General features: G+C 39.4%; 1 protein-coding gene across 1 annotated transcript in view; it reads right to left on the reverse strand.

The window, feature by feature from the left end:
• The window catches only part of LOC126425157 (1,5-anhydro-D-fructose reductase-like), an 82,283-nt gene that overhangs the window by 25,226 nt on the left and 34,817 nt on the right, over nucleotides 1-22,240 (reverse strand). The window contains exon 5 of the mRNA XM_050088107.1: nucleotides 15,385-15,544. Within this exon, the coding sequence (XP_049944064.1) occupies nucleotides 15,385-15,544 (160 nt within the window). The remainder of the gene's footprint in view (nucleotides 1-15,384; nucleotides 15,545-22,240) is intronic.

Consider the following 22,240-nt stretch of genomic DNA (forward strand, 5'->3'; position numbering starts at 1 on the left):
TTTTCCTACTATCGATTTACAGTCACCCATGACAATTAAATTTTCATCTCCCTTCACTATCTGAATAATTTCTTTTATCTCATCATACATTTCATCAATCTCTTCGTCATCTGTGGAGCTAGTTGGCATATAAACTTGTACTACTGTAGTAGGTGTGGGCTTCATATCTATCTTGGTCACAATAATGCGTTCACTATGCTGTTTGTAGTAGTTTACCCACATACCTATTTTTTTTATTCATTATTAAACCTACTCCTCCATTACCCCTATTTGATTTTGTATTTATAACCCTGTATTCACCTGACCAAAAGTCTTGTTCCTTCTGCCATCAAACTTTGCTAATTCCCACTATATCTAACTTTAACCTTTCCATTTCCCTTTTTAAATTTTCTAACCTACCTGCCCAATTAAGGGATCTGACATTCCATGCTCCAACCTGTAGAATGCCAGTTTTCTTTCTCCTGATAACAACGTCCTCCTGAGTAGTCCCCAGCCAGAGATCCGAATGGGTTCCTACATATAGACACATAATGCTATGCTGTGACAGCATCAAATCCCTGTTACAACCACCTTACTCAGGATCACATAAAGTGGTGTGATGAGGAGACTGCATGCTCAATATTATCATTAATGGCAAAATCACTACTGTCACATTAGAATGTGTGAAACCTGCATATCTCTTTCAAAAAGAAATTCCACTGTGGACAACACAGCATAACCCTGACCCAGTTCCACCTGCTTCGTTACTGCCAGTTCTGACAACCGTTGATACCAAGAAGCCCTGCAGATGCAAAACACTACCAGTCTGATGACTCCAATTCCCTGTATGTTTATTGGGTGGCTCTCTGCTTTCCCAGTGGGGGCTTGTCTAGCAGACAGAAGTGACATTACAGTGCAGTGTAAATTGTGCGGTTTTTGTGCGAAATTTTTGTAACACTGTCAAAGTGCCTCTGCATCAGCCACCAGAGGTCCTGTATTCTATGACCTTTTTGCACTTACTCTTAGAATAGTTCTTATTCTGTTGTTCATTAGTTACAGAATTGTATTTGACTGTTACATGTTCTAGTTGTTGGATCGATTCTATTTCCTTAAAAAACACCTCAATCTAACTTTCAGCATTACCCTACTCTCTGTGCATTTGAAGAAACTATTACTGATTCTGACATGAAGAGCCTCTTTTGCTATGGCAGCAGCTAGTAGTAGGCATGCAGTAATTTGTTTGGATGGTGATAGGTACGAGGGTATTCTGACAAGTTATTGCTGTGTCTACTAATTAAGACCATGGGCGGTGCTGAGGATGGAGGTGTCAACTTTGCTTCATCCAGTTGCCAGCAGAGTACAATCCGCAAATAACCGGATGACAACGGACAGAAGCCTACCCATAAGATAGCACAGAGCTATTCCCCACTCGGTTATAGATCATCATCCTGGGCTGACCTAGACAGGGAACGTCATTTAGTGAACTCTTAAAAGTGAACAGACAGTTAATGTAAATTGCATTTACTATGTACTGTGAAGTTTACCTATGATTATATGCACTTAGCCATTGAAGGCCTTTTATTTGTGTTATATTACAAGCAGCGTTGCATACTTAATCATTCAACAAATTGCACAGATAAATAAACCTTTTTAACTCATTTGTGTGACTTTGTTACTAATTTGTTAGAGTGTTGTAGAACCTTCATTCTCCCATACTATTACCTGACCCTGGGGCATAGCTATGTAATAGTGGCAGGGAGAAATGTCTTTGTGGTGTATTGCACCAGATGTTGTTTCACAAACTCACAAACTTGGCTTACCATAACAGTGGCAACTCAGCCTCCACAGCAGGAGCAACAAGGCATTTACAAAAGTTCTTAGGCTTTCTTCCCATTCCATTCACGTATGGAGCACAGGAAGTGTTTATTTGAATGCCTCTGTGTGTGTGCAGCAATTATTCTCATCTCACATTCTCTATGTGAGCGATACATAGTGGGTTGTAGTATATTCCAAAAATCATCATTTAATTATGGTCTCAGGAACTTTGTTAGTAAATTTTCTCAGGACAATTCATGTCTCTCTTCGAGAGTATGCCAGTTAAGTTTCTTCAGTGTCTCTGTGCCACTCTCCCACAGATCAAACAAACCTGTGACCATCCGTGCTGCCCTTCTCTGTATACGTTCAGTATCCACTGTTAGACCTATCTAGTACAGGTCCCACATATTTGAGCAATATTCCAGAAACAGTTGCACAACTGAATTTTAAGCAATCTCCTTTGTAGATTAATTGCACATCCCTAAAAATGAAATGAGCGTACAGCATTGTGGTCCGGGAGTCCCCCAGTCAGGAAAGTTTGGCTGCTGAGAACGAGTGCTTATTGCATTCGACGTCACATTGGGCGATTTGCGCGCCAGAGATGGGGATGAAATGATGATGAGGACAACACAACATCCAGTCCCTGAGCAGAGAAAATCTCCTGCCCCAGCCGAGAATCAAACCCGGGTCCCTTGGCGTGGCATTCTATAGGCACAACAAAAAGACTCACAAATAATAGCCCCTCAGCTGCCTGCGACTGCAGATATGTGTGTGTGAGTTACGTTTGTGTGAGTGCATATGTGTGTGGTTCCCATCTAATTCTGATGGAGGCCTTACTGGCCGAAAGCTATTATCTGTGACAGTCTTTTTGTTGTGCCTATCTGCGACTCAGTATCTCCGCTATATGGTGAGTAGCAACTTTCCTTTTCACAATATTGTTACATTCCATCCTGGATTTTCCATTGTTTGAAATTTATCACCTGCTTCACCCACGAATGAGCCTATGTGATAATTCAGTTTCATATCCCTACAAAATGTTATGCCCAAGTATTTGTGAGAGTTGGCCGATTCCAACAGTGATTCATTGATTTTATAGCCACGGAATACTGTATTTTTCACTTTGTCAAGTGCACAATTTTACATTTTTGAACGTTTAAAGCAAGTTGCCAATTTGTGCACCACTTTGAAGTCTTATCAAGATCTGATTGAATATTTATGCAACTTCTTTCTGGCAGAACTTCATTATAGATAAATGCATCATCTGTGAAAAGCTTACTTTTACTATCAATATTGCCTGCAAGATCAGTTAAAAAAAAAAAACCGACATGAATGGCATGGTCCCAACACACTTCCCTGAGGCACTCCAGAAATTACTTTTACATCTGACAATGACTCTCCATCCATGATAACATACTGTGTCCTTCTAATCAAAAAGTCCTCAATCTAATCACAAATTTCATTTGTTACCCCATATGATCATACTTTTGACAATAGGTGTATGTGTGGTACTGAGTGAAATACTTTATGGAAATCAAGAAATACAGAATCTATCTGATACCCTTGTCCAAAGCTTTCAGTATGTAATGTGAGAAAAGTGCAAGTTGAGTTTCACATGTTCAATGTTTTCAATAACCATGCTGGATGGAATTGAGGAGGTCGTTGTGTTCAAGATACCTCATTATGTTTGAAATCAGAATATGTTCTAAGATCCCACAATAAATCAGTGTCAAGAATATTGGACAGTAGTTTTGTGGATCACTTGCATTACCATTACTGTAGATTGATGTAACCTATGCCTTTTTCCAAGAACCGGGCACGATACATTATACTGGTCTTTGACGGAAAAAATCGTTTAAAATTTTCTTAGTGATTCTTATGGTATTTTTTGTGCTGATTTCAGATAAAATAGTGAAAAAATTCCATCATCTTATTTTTATCCACAAATCACATATTTAATTTTTACTTTCAAGGTGTTTTTAACAAATGTAGACACTATAACCTTTTGGTTTGCTCTTGCTGTGTGCAAGGTTTTAATCTGAAAAATAAAAAGGAGATTCTGTATCTGAACATTCCTTCAGCTATGTACCCTGTTCCTCATGGGCTTCATTTACCTGTACCTTGTCCTCTAGCTAAATTTGAAAACATTTTGGACGATGCTGGCCAGTTGTCTCAAAGCAGTGATAACAATGGTGTTGATAGTAGTTATGAGCCCTGCAACAATGAGCCAAAACTCTTCACACAGTCAGAACTAAATGATCTGGTTAGAGACTTAGGCCTTCCAAAGGATTCAGCCAAGATTTCAGAGTCTGGGTTGAAAAAAAAAGGGTTGTTGGCTCCTGAATCATCCTTTTCTTGGTACAGGAGTAGAGAAAAAGAGTTTGTGCCTTTTTTCTGTTGAGTGGGTGACCTCGTTTTGAACTAATGCTCTTGGGTTGATAGAGACATTCAATACCAAATATGAACCCAATGAATGGAGACTTTTTATTGATTCCTCCAAAAGAAGCCTGAAAGCTGTTCTGCACAATGGCAACCAATACGCATTTGTACCAGTAGGATATTCAGTTCGTTTGAAATAATTTTATGAGAATCTTGACCTGGTCCTTAACAAGCTTAAGTACTCTGGTCATAAATGGACCATTTGTGGGGATGTGAAAATGACCTCTATGCTACTAGGCCAATAGAGTGGCTACACAAAGTTCCCCTGCTTTCTCTGTGAATGGGATAGCCATGACTGTAAACAAAATTTTGTTAAAACAGAACAGCCAGTAAGTAAAATTTTGGTTCCTTGAGTTAAGAAAATTGAGAAGGTGAATTTCATGGATCCTAAAAAGGTTTTACTTTTGCCACTCAAATCATGTTGGGACAGACAAAACAATTTGTCAAAGCATTGCCTAAAGAAGGAGAGTGTTTTAGATATCTTTGGGAGCAGCCCGATATAAGAAAACTTATGAAGAATGAAAACTTTGAGTTGAAAATGGAAAACTGAGAAAGGAAATCATGAAAGTTTTTTAAACAAATGGTAACCAGTTTTCTACAAAATAAAAAAGACCCAAACTATAAGAATATTGTAGCCAATCTGTTGACTAACTACAAACTGTTGGGCTGCAACATAAGCATTGAAGTTCATTTCCTTCATTTTCATCTCGACTATTTTCCAGCTGTCTGTGAAGAACAAGGAGAACATTCCATCAAGATACAAAAGAAATGGAACGAAGATATTAGGGACATTGGGATGTGAATATGGTGGGTGAATATTGTTGAATGTTAAAAAGAGAAAATCCTCAACTCCACTTCAGGAAAAGTATACAAAGAAATTTGGAAGGAAAAGGGAAACGTTACTACAAAGATTTGCAATAGTGACGTAATAAAGCCTTATCAACTTTTCTTACTCTATGTTTAATATTAACCTATGTTTAATAACATTACACATGAATAATACTGATATAAAAATGGCCTTTTTTAGGATTTTTCCTAAAAACATTACCTCTTTTTGTGGACAAACCTTACGTGATAGAAAAAAAACCAATGGCATTTCTGAAATCAGCACCAAAAACTACACAGAAATCAGTAACCAAAACTAAAACAATTTTCAAATTTTTATTATTATTATAATTTTTTGCAGACCTGTGTTATAGTTAGAAGAGAGACTAACTCAGCTGCAAATTCAGTATAGAATCAGACAGGGATTCCACAGGGCCCTGGAGTATTGTTTGATTTTACCAATTTCAGCTGATTCTCAACACCACTGACACTAATACTTATTCCGTTCATCTTTTCAATGGTACAAGGATTAAATTGGGCCAATTCTCCTGGGTTTTCCTTTGTAAAGGAGCATTTGAAAATGGGATCAAGCATTTCAGCTACTGCTTTGCTACCCTTAGTTTCAGTTCCTCTCTCATTCACTAGGGGCTGGACGCTAACTTCGGTGCCACTAACAGTTTTTACAAATGACCAGTGTTTCTTTGGGTTTTGTGAAAGATCACGTGACAATATTCTGCTACGGTAGTCATTGAAGGCATCACGCATTGCTTGCTTGACAGACAAATGGGTTTCATTTAGCAACTCTCTATCACAGCCCTACACTTTGTTTTACATCTGTTATGCTGTAATCTCTGCTTCTTTAGAAGTTTCTGTACAGTGACTATGAATTATTCTGTTGAGTACATCTCTCTCCAGTGCATGGTCAACTGTTCTCTTACCCTGAGCCAGAATTCCTCTGCATATTCCCGACCCGTGCTGAAAGTTTCAAGTTCCTCATTGCGATAAACTATTACTGATTTTTTATCTAGTTTACCAAACATTTATAACTTTCTGCTTGTTTTATTTGGCCTTCATGCTTTGGTATTCATTTTTGCCACAACCACGTCTTGGTCACTAATACCAGTTTCGATGTGGACATCCTCAAAGAGGTCAGGCTTTTTGTTGCCATTAGGTGCAATATATTTCCAATATGAGTGGGGTTCCTAACTATCTGTTCTAGGTAGTTTTCAGGGAAAACATCTAGTACAGTTTCACAGGGTGTCTTATCGCACCCGTGACTAACACAATTGTAATTTTCCCAATTAATTGTTGAGTAATTAAAGTCTCCATCAGTGATTACAGCATGATTGGTGAACTTATGTACAAGTGAACCAAGGTTTTCTCTAAAGTTTTTGGTTCCTTCAGAGATGAGTACAGGGGGCGATAAGAAGGATCCAATTATTATTATACAACCACCCCTGATACTGAGTCTTGTATAAACAATCTCACGTGCAGCTTCAGTTTCTACCTTGGTGGATTTCAGTTTCTTGTCTACTGTGACAAATACTCTCCCTCCATTCCCTATTTGCCCATCCTTTCAATATACAGTCATATTTTCCCCAAAAATATGACTTCTATCAATTTCAGGTTTCACCCAGCTTTCTGTACCTAGGATTATATGAGATTCACTGCTTTTCAGGAGTGCTTCAAACTCTGACACTCTTTTGCAAATGCTACAGCAGTTTACTGTTAGGATTTTAATACTCTCACCTGCAAGAGGCAGCTCTTTCGATCTTACACTGACACCTCAGGGTTTCCTACAGCTATCATCATCTGAACTTGATGGATAGTCACCTAATCTAATAAACCATTGTGTGCACCCCAAACAGTCAGCTACCTGAGTAGCAGCCTCTGATGTGCAGTGCACACCAGGTGCATATAGGGGAACCCTACAGTTCTCAATCTTACAGCGTAAGGTCACGAAATTGCAGCCTAGCTTGTCACAGAACTTTCAATATCTCTGGTTCAGTCCTTCTACTCGACTCAGAAACAAAGGGCCACGAACAGTTCTGGGGACAATGCTGCAAATTGTGAGCTCGGTTGAAGCTCCATATACGAGGCTGGTCTTCTCGACCTACTCTGCCTGTAGCTGGAATGCCCAAGAATGACATCATAGCCCTGATAACAGGCATCATTTGTTGCAATGTGCACCATAATGTGCAGTTGGTTGCACCCTGTTCACTCAATGGCTGCTGGAATAGCCTCTTCAAAATGTTGAATGAGGCCTTCAAGCATACACACTGAGTGCACCCGGTGTCCTTTCCTGTCCCTTGCTGCCATTTCCCTAAGAGGTACCGTCATTGGCCATACATTTGCTGATGATAAATAGACCACTACCCTTTTGTGCTTGCGCCCTCCTGACAACAGACAAAAGAGGTTTCCCCAAATGGGTGAAGTGAGTATCACTGGCCCAGTTTCAGTTTCTTGTAGGTTAGGGGGATTGGTACAACACCCTGAGTCTTCTCTGGTCCCCGTCCACACTGTACAGGACACCTAGATCTACCATTGACACGCCACTCACAGTCAAGTGACGAGTAACGACAGGTCCTGCACTTTTCCACTGGACAGGATAGTACTTGAGGTACAGTTATTGCAGGTACACGACTCTGAGAAGCTCTTCCAACACACCAATTCACAGCAGCTGCCAATCATTTGACAGTAGTGAAAGCAATTTCCAGCTGCTTACGAACATCAAGCAGCTCACCCCATGTTCGAGAACAACATTCACAGTAGGGCTCCATTTTGGCTGGTGCAATTTATTATAAAGCAGTGAACAAATAACTTTCAATTTAGCCCACTGATTATCTTATAATCACTTGAGCTAAGAAATTGCTAATTTCCTATAATAATTGAAGCAAATGCACAAAACAAGATTTCTGTTAATGCAACACAGAAACCTGTGGTAAAAACTACTAGTTTCCTAAAACATTTTGAGGTTAATTACAGTTGTTAGCAAACTTGAAAACAGCACTAAATGTGGATACTATATAGGGCTACCCTTTTTTAAGGGAAAACTAGATGTAACACAATATGTTAGCTAGAAAACTGCTACAGTAACTAAACCACAAACGCTGGTTTGCTACAAATCACTTGTAGATTCTGCAATGGACAATTGTAGCTTCTGAACATTTTCAAAAACACATGTTTATTTGCATTCATACACAGTGAAGTTGACAGTTGATGTGTTCTTTGGCATACTGTAACCACAAATGCTGATTTGCTACAAAATAAACTATGCATCCAAAACACTTGCACCAGTAACTTACGAAAATTTAATTTTGTGAGTGCTCAAAAATTCTGGAAATAACCTATTCCTCAAATAATTGTACAATGAAATTAGAAAACAATTGTTTTGAATGAGGATAGGCCTACTGTTCCCAAAAATTTTAGAAGATTAAGTTTAATCCTATAATTAATGATAACGGCACTCACAAATGTTCAAAATTTCACAATATATCACAATATAAATGGATATTTAAACAGTCAGAGGAAGATTAAGCAGAAATGACATGAAATATTTGAATCTAAAACTTTAAATTGGAACATGATCTTGTACATGACCTCTCACACAAAATTCCTATATCAGCTTTTATATATAAATATATGTGTGGATTTCAAGGATTTTTCACTTAGCTCATTCTGTGCACACTTCTACATTGGCGTGCTGAAGAAGAACACTGCAGTGTGAGTGTATTTCGATCAAATTTGCTAAAAATGTGCAGCACCAACAAAGCACACCTTCTGCCTGTTGCAGCTAATAATTCATTTTTGGAGACAATATTGTTTCTATCAGCATGAGATTGCATTCTTTCATAAAGCAGCATCTGTGGGGCAGTGGTATGTGGACTATAACATTCCTGAAATAGACTGGCATGCCTAGAGCCCCAACCTGAATCCAGAGGAACACTTATGCAATGAGTTAGAGCATTGACTTCACTTCAGACTCTGCGCCCAAGATCATTTACCTTTTCTGGTCTCAGTTCTTGAGGAGGAATGGCCTGCCATTTCTCCACAGACATTCAGAGACTCACTGAAAGTGTCCACAGTTCATAATGTTGAAGAGTGAACACATTCCACATTAATGTCCAGTAATAGGTATCCAGATACTTCGGATCAAATAGTTTTAGTTCCCATGGACATCAGCATACATTCTCTGCAAGCCACAGTGAGGTGCATGGAAATGGGTACTTTCTATTGTACCAGTCATCACGGCTTCTTCCCATTCCATTTATCTATGCAGCATGGATAGAATCACTGTTTAAGCATCTTGGTGCACATTGTAATTAGTATGGTATTGTCTTCGACATCCATATGGGAGCATTATGTAGAGAGTTGTAGCATGTATCAGGAATCATCATTTAAAGTTGGTTCTTGAAACTTTTTAAGTACATATTCTTGGGATGACTTTGTCTATTTTCAAGTGTTTTACAGGTTAGTTTTTTCTGCATTTTGACGCTGATATCAGAAGATTCAAACAAATATATGACTATTCGTGCTGCTTTGGTCTGTATCTGTTCAACACATGCAGCTAGTCCTATCTGGTATGGGTCCCTCACACTTGAGCAATATTCTAGAATGGGTCGCACGAGTGATTTGTAGACAGTCTCCTTAGCAGACCAATTTTCCTCAGTATTGCACCCATTTTGACGCTGATATCAGAAGATTCAAACAAATATGTGACTATTCGTGCTGCTTTGGTCTGTATCTGTTCAACACATGCAGCTAGTCCTATCTGGTATGGGTCCCTCACACTTGAGCAATATTCTAGAATGTGTCGCACGAGTGATTTGTAGACAGTCTCCTTAGCAGACCAATTTTCCTCAGTATTGCACCAATGAATCAAAGTCTGCCACCTGCTTTACCTACGACTGAACCTATGTGATCATTCCATTTCATATCCCTACATGTTACACCCAGATATTTGTATGTGTTGACAAATTACTGTTGTGACTCACTGAAATTGTAGGCATCTCTACATTTTGTGAAGTGGATGATTTTACATTTATGGGCATTAAAGCAAGAAGTCAGTCTTCGCACCACTTAGAAATCTTATAAAAAGATCTGATTGGACATTCATACAGCTTTTTTTCAGTTAGGGGAACAGCAGTTAGTACATGCTGGCAAGAAGTAGTGGCACTTGGTATTTCTTGGATTTGCCGTCAGACAGAGAATGTGTGCAGTGTTTGGAATAAAGCACAACACATCACTCTTCTATTTGGATGAACTTAAATGATGTAATTGTCGAGTCTGTGCCATAAATAAATTTTATTTGTTTTCCAGTGTTGAAGCTGGGGAATAGTGTAATTTTCAACACTGATTATTACTGGTGAAGGCAAAAAGTAATATTATCATTCTAGTATTAATAATTAATGAGTCTAATGAAGATTTATTGTAATAATGAAATCCTGTTCATTCAAGTTGATGTCTGCTTCTGCCATATCAAATTCAGGTGCTATGGGCCACAAAAGCAAATCTATTCTGTGTGTTTAGGGAATGATACCAAATTTGAAGAAGAAGATTGCAGTGTGGATGCAGGGGACTGGGGTGATACTGCAATGAAGCAAATAGTTTCGAGTGTTTTGGAAGACAAAATGACTGAAAGCTGCTGTTGATCAGATAGTTTTTAAGGTTCTTACAAGTATAATGCAAAGGAGATTAAAATCAATTGCAGGAAATCGGCAGGCATCTATGACGCCTCAGATGGAGCTTTGGCCAACATTGTTTTTCGACAATTTCACATTTAAAACAGTTATTTTAACTTTTAACATTGAAAATTAGACAATTACTGTTGAATTAGCTTCAACAGTGTGAAAGAACCAAAATATTATCGTCCACAGTAAAATCTTTGTTTCAGTTGTACATGTTTTTCTTTTTTGCTATAGTGTACTTTTCATATTTAAACAGATTACAATTCTTGGTTAGCCACAAAAAAACTTTTTTTAAAAAAATCTATAGAAATTTTCAGATAAAGGTTTTAGCAGTTACACCTAATTCCAAAATGACACCAATTTTAGCTTGAGTGGCCCATAATGGCTGTTGTTCACCTAATACTTCATTGTAAATAATTTTATCATCTTTAAAAGTCTAAGATTACTGTAAATATTGTCTGTCAGGTCATTAATATACAACATCATTAATATACAACATAAGCAACAATGGTCCCAACAGACTTCTAGTTGCACACCCGAAATTACTTCTACATCTGTCAATGATTCTCCATCTGAGATAACATGCTGCATCCTCTCTACCACAAAATTTTCAGTTCAGGTTGATCACTCACCTATTGTTTTGCACAAAGACTCACCTACAAAAGACATCATTCTGTAACAGTGGCACATTAACTCATATTGTAGCTTCTGTTATGGTACTGTACTCCCAGCAAATGATTTGGAGTCCAGATAACTCATTTTCCTCACTGTACGTGTTCTGCCAGAACTCAAATCAGTCACTAAAGTAATCATCAACTTTTATGAGCAGTGGTCCTCTTCCTGATTCTGACAAACAATGCCTTTTTACCACTTAAAAAGGTTGCCCACTAGTAAACACAAAGAAAATGCACTCATGACAAAAACATTAGAACTAGATGAGATCAAGTTCTCTTGATTGATCATAGGTACTGTCTATTGGAATAACCTTTAACTGACATCATGTCAACATCAACCAGCATGTAAATTGTCATTTCTGTTAACAAAAGGCGACAGAATTCTGTGGAGAGACATGTTAGCTGATGGATGCAGTACTTCTTGACTTCCAAAATGCATTTTACTCATTTAGTACTATATAATGAATGTGTATCAATGAAAATAAGACCACATAATGTATCAAACAAAGTTTGTCACAGGACTGGGAATTTCTTGAAAGGAAGGGTGCAATGTGTTACTATGACTAAAAAATCATTGGCATATACGGAAGTAATTTCACATGTGCCACAGAGAAGTGTGTTGGGACTCTTGCTGCTAAAATTATATATGAAAGACCAGGTATACAATATTAATAGTTTATCATTTATATAAAAAACAGCTACCAGCCACATGTATGGTTTAAAAAGGTTTATTATCTTCAGACCATGACTGGTTTCGGATTTTTTCATTACAAATCCATCTTCAGATGGCAGGTTACAAGCATTCTTAGTTGGACCTAGTTTTGTTTATGTTATTCGCTTGCTGCAGAGCTGTGTAGTTCTGCCTGATGAAATATTTGTGCGTTTATGTTTTCGAACACAAGCTTAATACACTTTTCAATATGCACTATGTGAGTGCTATTCCAGTCAATGGACGTAACTTTCAACCTCATCATCTTAGTTTCACACGCAGTACACACGAATAACATTTACAAAACGTGGCCCAGCTCCACATTACAAACGAAAACAATTAATAGTATTTTAAGATTTTCTGCCGAGAATGCAGTCATCTTTAATGAAATACTGTCTGAAAAAAAGCATCACAAATATCCACTCAGTCTCTGGTAAGATCTCAAACTGGTGTAAATATCACTGACTTGTTTAAAATGTACAGAAATGAAATTTAAAATTGTCTGCTCTACAAAATGTAAAGGTGTTGTATCCTATGACGACAACATCAGTAAATCACAACTGGAAACAGTCAATTCAAACAAATACCTGGGAGTAGGAGTTTGTAGGAATACAAAATGGAATGATCACATAGGCTGTCATAGGTAAAGCCAGTGCCAGACATCAGTTCACTGACAGGATGCTGGAAATATGCAGTCAGTGAACAAAGATGATTGCTTACAAAACACTCATGCCTCCCATCTTAGAATATTGCTTAACTGTGCAGAACACATATCAGAGAAGTCTAAAAGAGAATATCCAACATGTACAACAAAGGAAAGTACAAATTCCTACAGGTTTGTATGAGTCACAGAAATGCTGAAACACCTGTATTGGAAGACTGTCCAGGTTAGTCACCCACTACTGCACGAAACCTACTTATCAAGATATGAGAGACAGTTTTAAGTGAAAGATCTAGAGATATTCTTCAATGCCACCGTATCGCTACATTAGGGATTCTGAAGACAATGATACAGCACAAACAGATGTATTTACAGGTTCATTCTCACAGTGTTCTGTATGTGAAAGGGAAAGAAACCATAATATGCAGTAACATGCTAAGTATTCTCTTCCATGTACTTCACAGTGATTTGCAGAGTGAGAATGCAGATGCATTGAAGTCACTAAGAATGAGCAGGCAATGGATGTTTGTATCCATCATAACCACTTAAAGAACTAAATGATATATGACATCACAGTTGTTCATTCTACAGCAGTGGCATTATTTCCAGACACTCTGTAGAGATTCATTGAATATTGCATTCAAGAGTTTATTTTACTTGAAATATACATCATAATTTACTACAAATTTTCAGGAGGCATTCCATAATACCTGCTGTTTGAAAATTGCAGTTAAAATACAACAATTTAATCAAATTTAATTAAAAATCAAACAAAATACTCACACCTCAACAATTTCAGAGTGTTACAAATTATTTGGTACAACAGTTGTTGCAATTTGACCACAATCACATTGAGGTCAGGACTGTTGCTGGCCCAAGTCAGCACGCTAATGTGATGCTCAGTGAACCACGCAGTTTTGATTCTGGCTCTGTGACATGGCACACCGTATTGCTGGAAGATGCACTGATCGTTGTCACCACGAAACAATTCACTGAGAGAGGGCAAGCAAATTCAACACTAATACTTCTTCTCCGTTCTTTTTGGCATTAAGGTTGCCCCATAACACTTGCAGATGCCCAGTGTCAAGCCTTACCATGCTGCCCCCACCATTACACTGGTGCTATGCTTCACAGTCGCAGTGGTGGAATCAGGAAAAAAGTCTTCGTCTGCGTCTGGTCGAGGGCAAACAAACTCAGTTCCATCACTTCCAAGGATGCTGATCTCAGTCTTGTTACTCCAAATGAATCTAGCCCAAGTCTTCCTGCATCCATTATCCATGTGCTTGTATCAATTGCATGCATTTATGCTTCTGCATTTTCTTATGGTAAGGCTTCCTTCTTGGTGTTCTAACTGGCAAACACTGTTCACAAAGTTTTTGTCTAACTGTTCGATCAGAGTCTTCAACCTCTGAAGTCTTCAAGATGGCATTTATGTATGTCTTTGCAGAAAAAGATGGCAGATTCTATGACAGTCTCAATCAGTGAGTATTATTTTCAGCTACATCTTGGAGCAGTTTTGCTTGACCGAGATTCCCCATACTGCTCGCAGACTGTCCTCAGATCTGACTTGGTAGCACCTCCACCCAATCCTTGCACTGTTTCTTCGTAAGTATAACTTTCTTCATGGTGTGTTATTGCCCTAATTATTTTACTTGGCAAGCAATAAGCATGTTTCGGTAGAAGAGACATCGTTTCCAATAATGTCTTTTGTGTCAACTCAGCTCATTTTAAAGAAATATTGGTCTTCAATAATAATAATATATTGCTGAGTACTGTATAAAGGAATAATAATATCCATTCACTGGTTGATTTGTCAGAACAGAACAAATAACAAACTTCCAGACTGAGAGTTTCACTCTTCAACGGAGTGTGCACTGATATGAAACTTCCTGGCAGATTGAAACTCTGTGTGCAGACCAAGACTCTAACTCGGAGTTTGAGTCTCAGTCCGGCACAAAGTTTTAATCTGCCAGGAAGTTTCCTATCAGCGCACACCCCACTGCAGAGTGAAAATCTCATTCTGGAAACATTGCCCAGGCTGTGGCTAAGCCATGTCTTCACAATATCCTTTCTTCCAGGAGTGCTAGATCTGCAAGGTTCGCAGAAGAGCTTCTGTGAAGGTTGGAAGGTAGGAGACAAGGTACTGGTAGAACTGAAGCTGTGAGGACAGGTTGCGAGTCATGCTTGGGTAGTTCAGTCAGTAGAGCACTTGCCCATGGAAGGAAAAGGTCCCGAGTTCGAGTCTCGGTGCGGAACACAGTTTTAATCTGCCAGGAAGTTTAATAACAAACTTACTTGGCAGCTGTACAAACATGTAAAATAATGAAGTTTTTAAATCATTGTCACTTAAGCCTCTTCATTTATTATCAATAAAAATAACATATCATTTTCTAAATATGATGAATATGTAGTATGCATATGGTAAACAAAAAGCAGAAGCATAATCCATTGATTTAGTGCACTACAATTTACATAAATCTTGTAATGTTAAAATGAATGAACATTTCAATAGTGCCCAGAATTAATGTCACAATTATATGAGCAAGCTGCTGAAATTGTATCCAACAGCTCACACAAAGACGTTGTCAACATACTTACATCAAAGTTCTGATGGAGACGGTCCGGATTAGTGCTCTTAGGTATGGCCGCCACACCGAGTTGTATGATGTAGCGCAACAGCACCTGAGCATTTGTCTTCCCATACTTCTGTGCGATTTGTGAAACCACTGGGTTAGTTAGCTGGTCTCGCTTTGGCTGTCTGAAATTGAAAGAAAAAGTCTGATTGCATGTGGCAAAGAGATGTGAAGTCACAGGGTATTGTTACACAGAATACTAATCACCTGACCACACCCAAGTAGTTATTCAACAACAAGATACGTGCTCATCAAGCCACTGTGCAGAGCACAGCAGACCACAGTTTGATTTGATTTAGTTCAGAGTAGCTGTATTACACTGGTTTTCCCATAGATCTGCAGTGTAGAGATCCTATAGGGTATGGGCTATGTATGTAATACAATAATACTGTAATAAAATACATCCATACACACTATAATAATCTAGGTATGTATGAATGTGCCACATCTCCTCCTAAACCACTGAGCCGATTTCAACCAGACTTGATACACATATCGCTTACTGTCAGGCATCAATCGCTGTTGGGATAAGAACCACCTACCTATCATAGTTCAGGAAATATGAAGTCATAAATAATGAGATGTGTGAAATCTACTGCATCATGCATGATGTTCAAATTTATTATTTCTGTGAAATTAAAATCTTCTGGGTTATTAGGCCTCATCACATTTCTTCAGACAATCAATGTTGTAACTCCATTGCTGGTATCTTCTGTAGAATATTTGGGTGACCACAGTAGATTGGACATTGTCAGAGATCAGTGTTGCCATCTCTTATAAAGCATAGTTTTTCCACACTTGTGCTGGAGAAGTGGGGTATTGGTTAAAAATCTTTGGCTCCCAATGGAGGGCCATCATCCTTGGATAGTAAGAGAAGATTTCCTCGTTTCATTTTCTGAAGGTGCAGGTCAAAGAAGTAAGACACAATGTGTCAAGAATTCTCTGGAAATCTAAACCACTCAAAACCAACCTATCGGTGCAGAAAAGGAAAGCTCTTAATGAACTCTAAGAGTAACGAAAGCATTATTGTGATAAAATCAAATATGAGGAGACCTACAGTTGTTATGAAGGTGTGGAATACTGCAAGAAGATGGAACAGCTATTAGCTGATCCTACATACCACAAGTTGAAAAATGATGAGATGAACAGAACCATTTGGAAACTGAAAAATCTGATATCAGACCCCAGAATGTGTAGCTCTATTACAAAGAATCTCATGCCTTGAATACCTGTCTCACCCATAATATATGGATAACTCAAGTTACACAAAATTGGGTTGGGTTGTTTTGGGGGAGGAGACCAGACAGCGAGGTCATCAGTCTCATCAGATTAGGGAAGGAAGTTGGACGTGCCCTTTCAAAGGAACCATCCCAGCATTTGCCTGGAGCTATTTAGGGAAAGCACAGAAAACCTAAATCAGGATGGCCAGACATGGGATTGAACTATCATTCTCCCGAATGCGAGTCCAGTGTGCTAGCCACTGTGCCACCTCGCTTGGTTACACAAAGAATCATCTCCTTTGAGACCTATAATGAATTGGATTAATTCACCAACTTACTTTTTAGCAAATTATTTGTCTTGAAAACTGATACATCTAGTTGTAAAAACAAATATTTTCATCAAATATTTGAGACAAGTTTTAGAACTTACACCCAGGATAACAGCAAGTAGGTGACTGGAAATTGATAGTAAGAAAAGGAAGAGAAGGAAACATACAGGTGAATATGGACTGGGGTTAAGAAATGAAAGAGGAAGCCACCTGGTGGAATTTTGCGCAGAGCACACCTTAATCATAGCTAACACTTGGTTCAAGAATCATAAAAGATGGTTGTATACATGGAAGAAGCCTGGAGATACTGACAGGTTTCAGATAGATTATATAATGGTAAGACAGAGATTTAGGAACCAGGTTTTAAATCTTAAGACATTTCCAGGGGCAGATGTGGACTCTGACCACAATCTATTGGTTATGAACTGCAGATTAAAACTGAAGAAACTGCAAAAAGGTGGGAACTTAAGGAGATGGGACCTCAATAAATTGACTAAACCAGAGGTTGTACAGAGTTTCAGGGAGAGCATAAGGGAACAATTGACAAGAATGGGAGAAAGAAATACAGTAGAAGAAGAATGGGTAGCTTTGAGGGATGAAGTAGTGAAGGCAGCAGAGGATCAAGTAGGTAAAAAGATGAGGACTAGTAGAAATCCTTGGGTGACAGAAGCAATATTGAATTTAATTGATGAAAGGAGAAAATATAAAAATGCAGTAAATGAAGCAGGCAAAAAGGAATAAAAATGTCTCAAAAATGAGATCGACAGGAAGTGCAAAATGGCTAAGCAGGCATGGCTAGAGGACAAATGTAAGGATGTAGAGGCTTATCTCACTAGCGGTAAGATAGATACTGCCTACAGGAAAATTAAAGAGACCTTTGGAGATAAGAGAACGACTTGTATGAATATCAAGAGCTCAGATGGAAACCCAGTTCTAAGCAGAGAAGGTAAAGCAGAAAGGTGGGAGGAGTATATAGAGGGTCTATACAAGGGCGATGTACTTGAGGGCAATGTTATAGAAATGGAAGAGGATGTAGATGAAGATGAAATGGGAGACATCATACTGCGTGAAGATATTGATAGAGCACTGAAAGACCTAAGTCGAAACAAGGCCCCGGGAGTAGACAACATTCCATTAGAACTACTGACAGCCTTAGGAGAGCCAGTCCTGACAAAATTCTACCATCTGGTGAGCAAGATGTATGAGACAAGTGAAATACCCTCAGACTTCAAGAAGAATATAATAATTCCAATCCCAAAGAAAGCAGGCGTTGACGGATGTGAAAATTACCGAACTATCAGTTTAATGTCACGGCTGCAAATTACTAATGCGAATTCTTTACAGACGAATGGAAAAACTGGTAGAAGTCCACCTTGGGGAAGATCAGTTTGGATTCCATAGAAATATGGGAACACGTGAGGCAATACTGACCCCACGACTTATTTTAGAAGTTAGATTAAGAAAAGGCAAACCTACGCTTCTAGCATTTGAAGACTTAGAGAAAGCTTTTGACAATGTTGACTGGAATACTCTCTTTCAAATTCTGAAGGTGGCAGGTGTAAAATACAGGGAGCAAAAGGCTATTTACAGAATGAGATTTTCACTCTGCAGCGGAGTGTGGGCTGATATGAAACTTCCTGGCAGATTAAAACTGTGTGCCCGACCGAGACTCGAACTTGGGACCTTTGCCTTTTGCGGGCAAGTGCTCTACCAACTGAGCTACCGAAGCACGACTCACGCCCAGTACTCACAGCTTTACTTCTGCCAGTACCTTGTCTCCTACCTTCCAAACTTTACAGAAGCTCTCCTGCGAACCTTGCAGAACTAGCACTCCTGAAAGAAAGGATATTGCGGAGACATGGCTTAGCCACAGCCTGGGGGATGTTTCCAGAATGAGATTTTCAATCTGCAGCAGAGTGTGCGCTGTTATGAAACGTCCTGGCAGATTAAGACTGTGTGCCCGACCGAGACTCGAACTCGGGACCTTTGCCTTTCGCGGGCAAGTGCTCTACCAACTGAGCTACCGCAGCACGACTCACGCCCGGTACTCACAGCTTTACTTCTACCAGTACCTCGTCTCCTACCTTCCAAACTTTACAGAAGCTCTCCTGCGAACCTTGCAGAACTAGCACTCCTGAAAGAAAGGATATTGCGGAGACGTGGCTTAGCCACAGCCTGGGGGATGTTTCCAGAATGACATTTTCACTCTGCAGCGGAGTGTGCGCTGATATGAAACTTCCTGGCAGATTAAAACTGTGTGCCCGACCGAGACTCAAACTCGGGACCTTTGCCTTTTGCGGGCAAGTGCTCTACCAACTGAGCTACTGAAGCACGACTCACGCCCGGTACTCACAGCTTTACTTCTGCCAGTACTCGTCTCCTACCTTCCAAACTTTACAGAAGCTCTCTTTTCTTTCAGGAGTGCTAGTTCTGCAAGGTTCGCAGGAGAGCTTCCGTAAAGTTTGGAAGGTAGGAGATGAGGTACTGGCAGAAGTAAAGCTGTGAGTACCGGGCGTGAGTTGCGCTTTGGTAGCTCAGTTTGTAGAGCACTTGCCCGCGAAAGGCAAAGGTCCCGAGTTCGAGTCTCGGTCGGGCACACAGTTTTAATCTGCCAGGAAGTTTCAGGCTATTTACAGTTTGTACAGAAACCAGATGGCAGTTAAAAGAGTCAAGGGACATGAATGGGAAGCAGTGGTTGGGAAGGGAGTGAGACAGGGTTGTAGCCTCTCCCCGATGTTGTTCAATCCGTATATTGAGCAAGTAGTAAAAGAAAAATTCGGAGTTGGAATTAAAATCCATGGAGAAGAAATAAAAACTTTAAGGTTCACCAGTGACATTGTAATTCTGTCAGAGACAGCAAAGGACTTAGAAGAGCAGTTGAACGGAATGGACAGTGTCTTGAAAGGAGGATATAAGACGAACATCAACAAAAGCAAAACTAGGATAATGGAATGTAGTCGAATTAAGTCAGGTGATGCTGAGGGAATTAGATTGAGAAATGACACACTTAAAGTAGTAAAGGAGTTTTGCTATTAGGGGAGCAAAATAACTGATGATGGTAGAAGTAGAGAGGATATAAAATGTAGACTGGCAATGGCAAGGAAAGTGTTTCTGAAGAAGAGAAATTTGTTAACATCAAGTACAGATTTAAGTGTCAGGAATTCGTTTCTGAAAGTATTTGTATGGAGTATAGCCATGTATGGAAGTGAAACATGGCCGATAAGTAGTTTGGACAAGAAGAGAATAGAAGCTTTCAAAATGTGGGGCTACAGAAGAATGCTGAAGATTAGATGGGTAGATCACATAACTAATGAGGAGGTACTGAATACAATTGAGGAGAAGAGGAGTTTGTGGCACAACTTGACTACAAGAAGGGATCAGTTGGTAGGACATGTTCTGAGGCATCAAGGGATCACTAATTTAGTATTGGAGGGCAGAGTGGATGGTAAAAATCGTAGAGGGAGACCAAGAGATGAGTACACTAAGCAGATTCAGAAGGATGTAGGCTGCAGTACATACTGGGAGATGAAGAAGCTAGCACAGGATAGAGTAGCATGGAGAGCTGCATCAAACCAGTCTCAGGACTGAAGACCACAACAACAACATCAGCAAGTGACATTCTTGTTAGCTTTGATGTAACATTGTTATTTACTAACTTCCTAGTATCAGATTTGCTGTCTTGTGCTACCAGTGCATGTGAGTGGGAGTGCGCTGACTGTAGTGTTGCTGCGGGTGTGCACTTAGATTAACTGCCAACTGTATCAGTGCACGCTGGCCACTACAGGCCGCCTGTATGAAGCGTGCACACAGCACAGTCTCCATCCAACCGTCTACCGGCATCTCGCATTTACTTGTGCACAGAACAGTGCCAGCTCACTCCCATTGTGTTTTTTAGTTTGTACTGCTCACATCATTTGTTCTGTGAATCACTTATGTTGCACCTTCTGTATGACTTTTTTGTCTTGCCAAGCGGGGAGTCATGAGAGGCTTATTTCTGTTATTGTTCAGAGGTTCATGAATAAAGACATATCTCTGTTACTTAGATCACTTTCATGTATTAGCTGGTTACTACACAATGGGCAACATGTTTAGAACAATTTCCACATGTGCAACCTCTAAGTGCAGTTTTGTCAGGTTTAGTCATTATGGACGCCATGCTACCAGCTCTGATTGAACAGCTTACTTCAGCAGTGACTACTTTGCCAGCTTCCGTTAACAGACATGGTACCATTCCCCCAGTCTATCCACCAACTTTTCCTCCATATGATGATTCAGCCGAGGATTTGGTAGCTTACAAAAAAAGACTCAGACAGCATTTTTTGGCTTTCAATGTGACAGCCTCAAATTCGTGCATTCTGTTGTGGATTCCACCTAAGGTGTATCAATTACTGTGTCAGCTTGCTCCTTTACAAGAAACGGGATCTGTTTCTTTTGATCACATGTGCACTTTACTGTCCAACTACTATCGCAAATGAACGTGTCATAGCGACAATACTGCAAGAAATCAAAGCAGTCGTACAGGGCCCAGGCAGCTGAAATTCACGGCCTTAACTGTAAGTGTCAATTTGTTACTGATGCCCATAATGACTCTTACGCAGATTCTATGGAGCGTGATGCAATTATTTGTTTAGCTCCAGACAAGGAGGAGTGCCAAAAGGCTTGAAAAATTTGCACAGTTGCCACCTACAAGTCTTGCTTTCAACAAAGAACAGCCACCCCACACTTTTAAGAGAAGCAAGGAGAGGGTCACAATCCTAGCATGCTGTAATGCAACAGGTGACCACAAATTAAAACTTTGTCTCATTGGAAAATCATTTCAGCACATTAAAATGGATAAACTTTGAGTTTGGTACTGGAACCAGTCAAATAACTAGATTAATGGCACAATTTTCAAAGAATGGTTTCCTGAAGTATTTGTCCCATCGGTTGAGCAGTTTTTAACATTTAAAAACCTACCAAGGAAGGATATTCTGATTTTGGACAATGCATTTTCACACCCAGTCATCAAAGAGTTAAAAAATGGTGGCACACAAGCTCTGTTCTTACCACCCAATGTCGCAGTGTTACACCAGTCCACGGACTGAGGAGTTTTTGTTAGTCTCGAGAGAAGATGTGGGTGTAAGCTGTTATCCCCCTTCTTTCTACAAACAATGATAGTCAAGGTCTTATCCAGAAGTTAAAGAATATTGACCTATGGGATATTGTTGAATGGATGGTGGACTCCTGGAATGAGTTAAGAGTCACAAACACTAGTTCATTCCTGGATCACGAA

This window comes from Schistocerca serialis, chromosome 10, assembly GCF_023864345.2.
Source record: "Schistocerca serialis cubense isolate TAMUIC-IGC-003099 chromosome 10, iqSchSeri2.2, whole genome shotgun sequence".
Lineage (NCBI taxonomy): Eukaryota > Metazoa > Arthropoda > Insecta > Orthoptera > Acrididae > Schistocerca > Schistocerca serialis.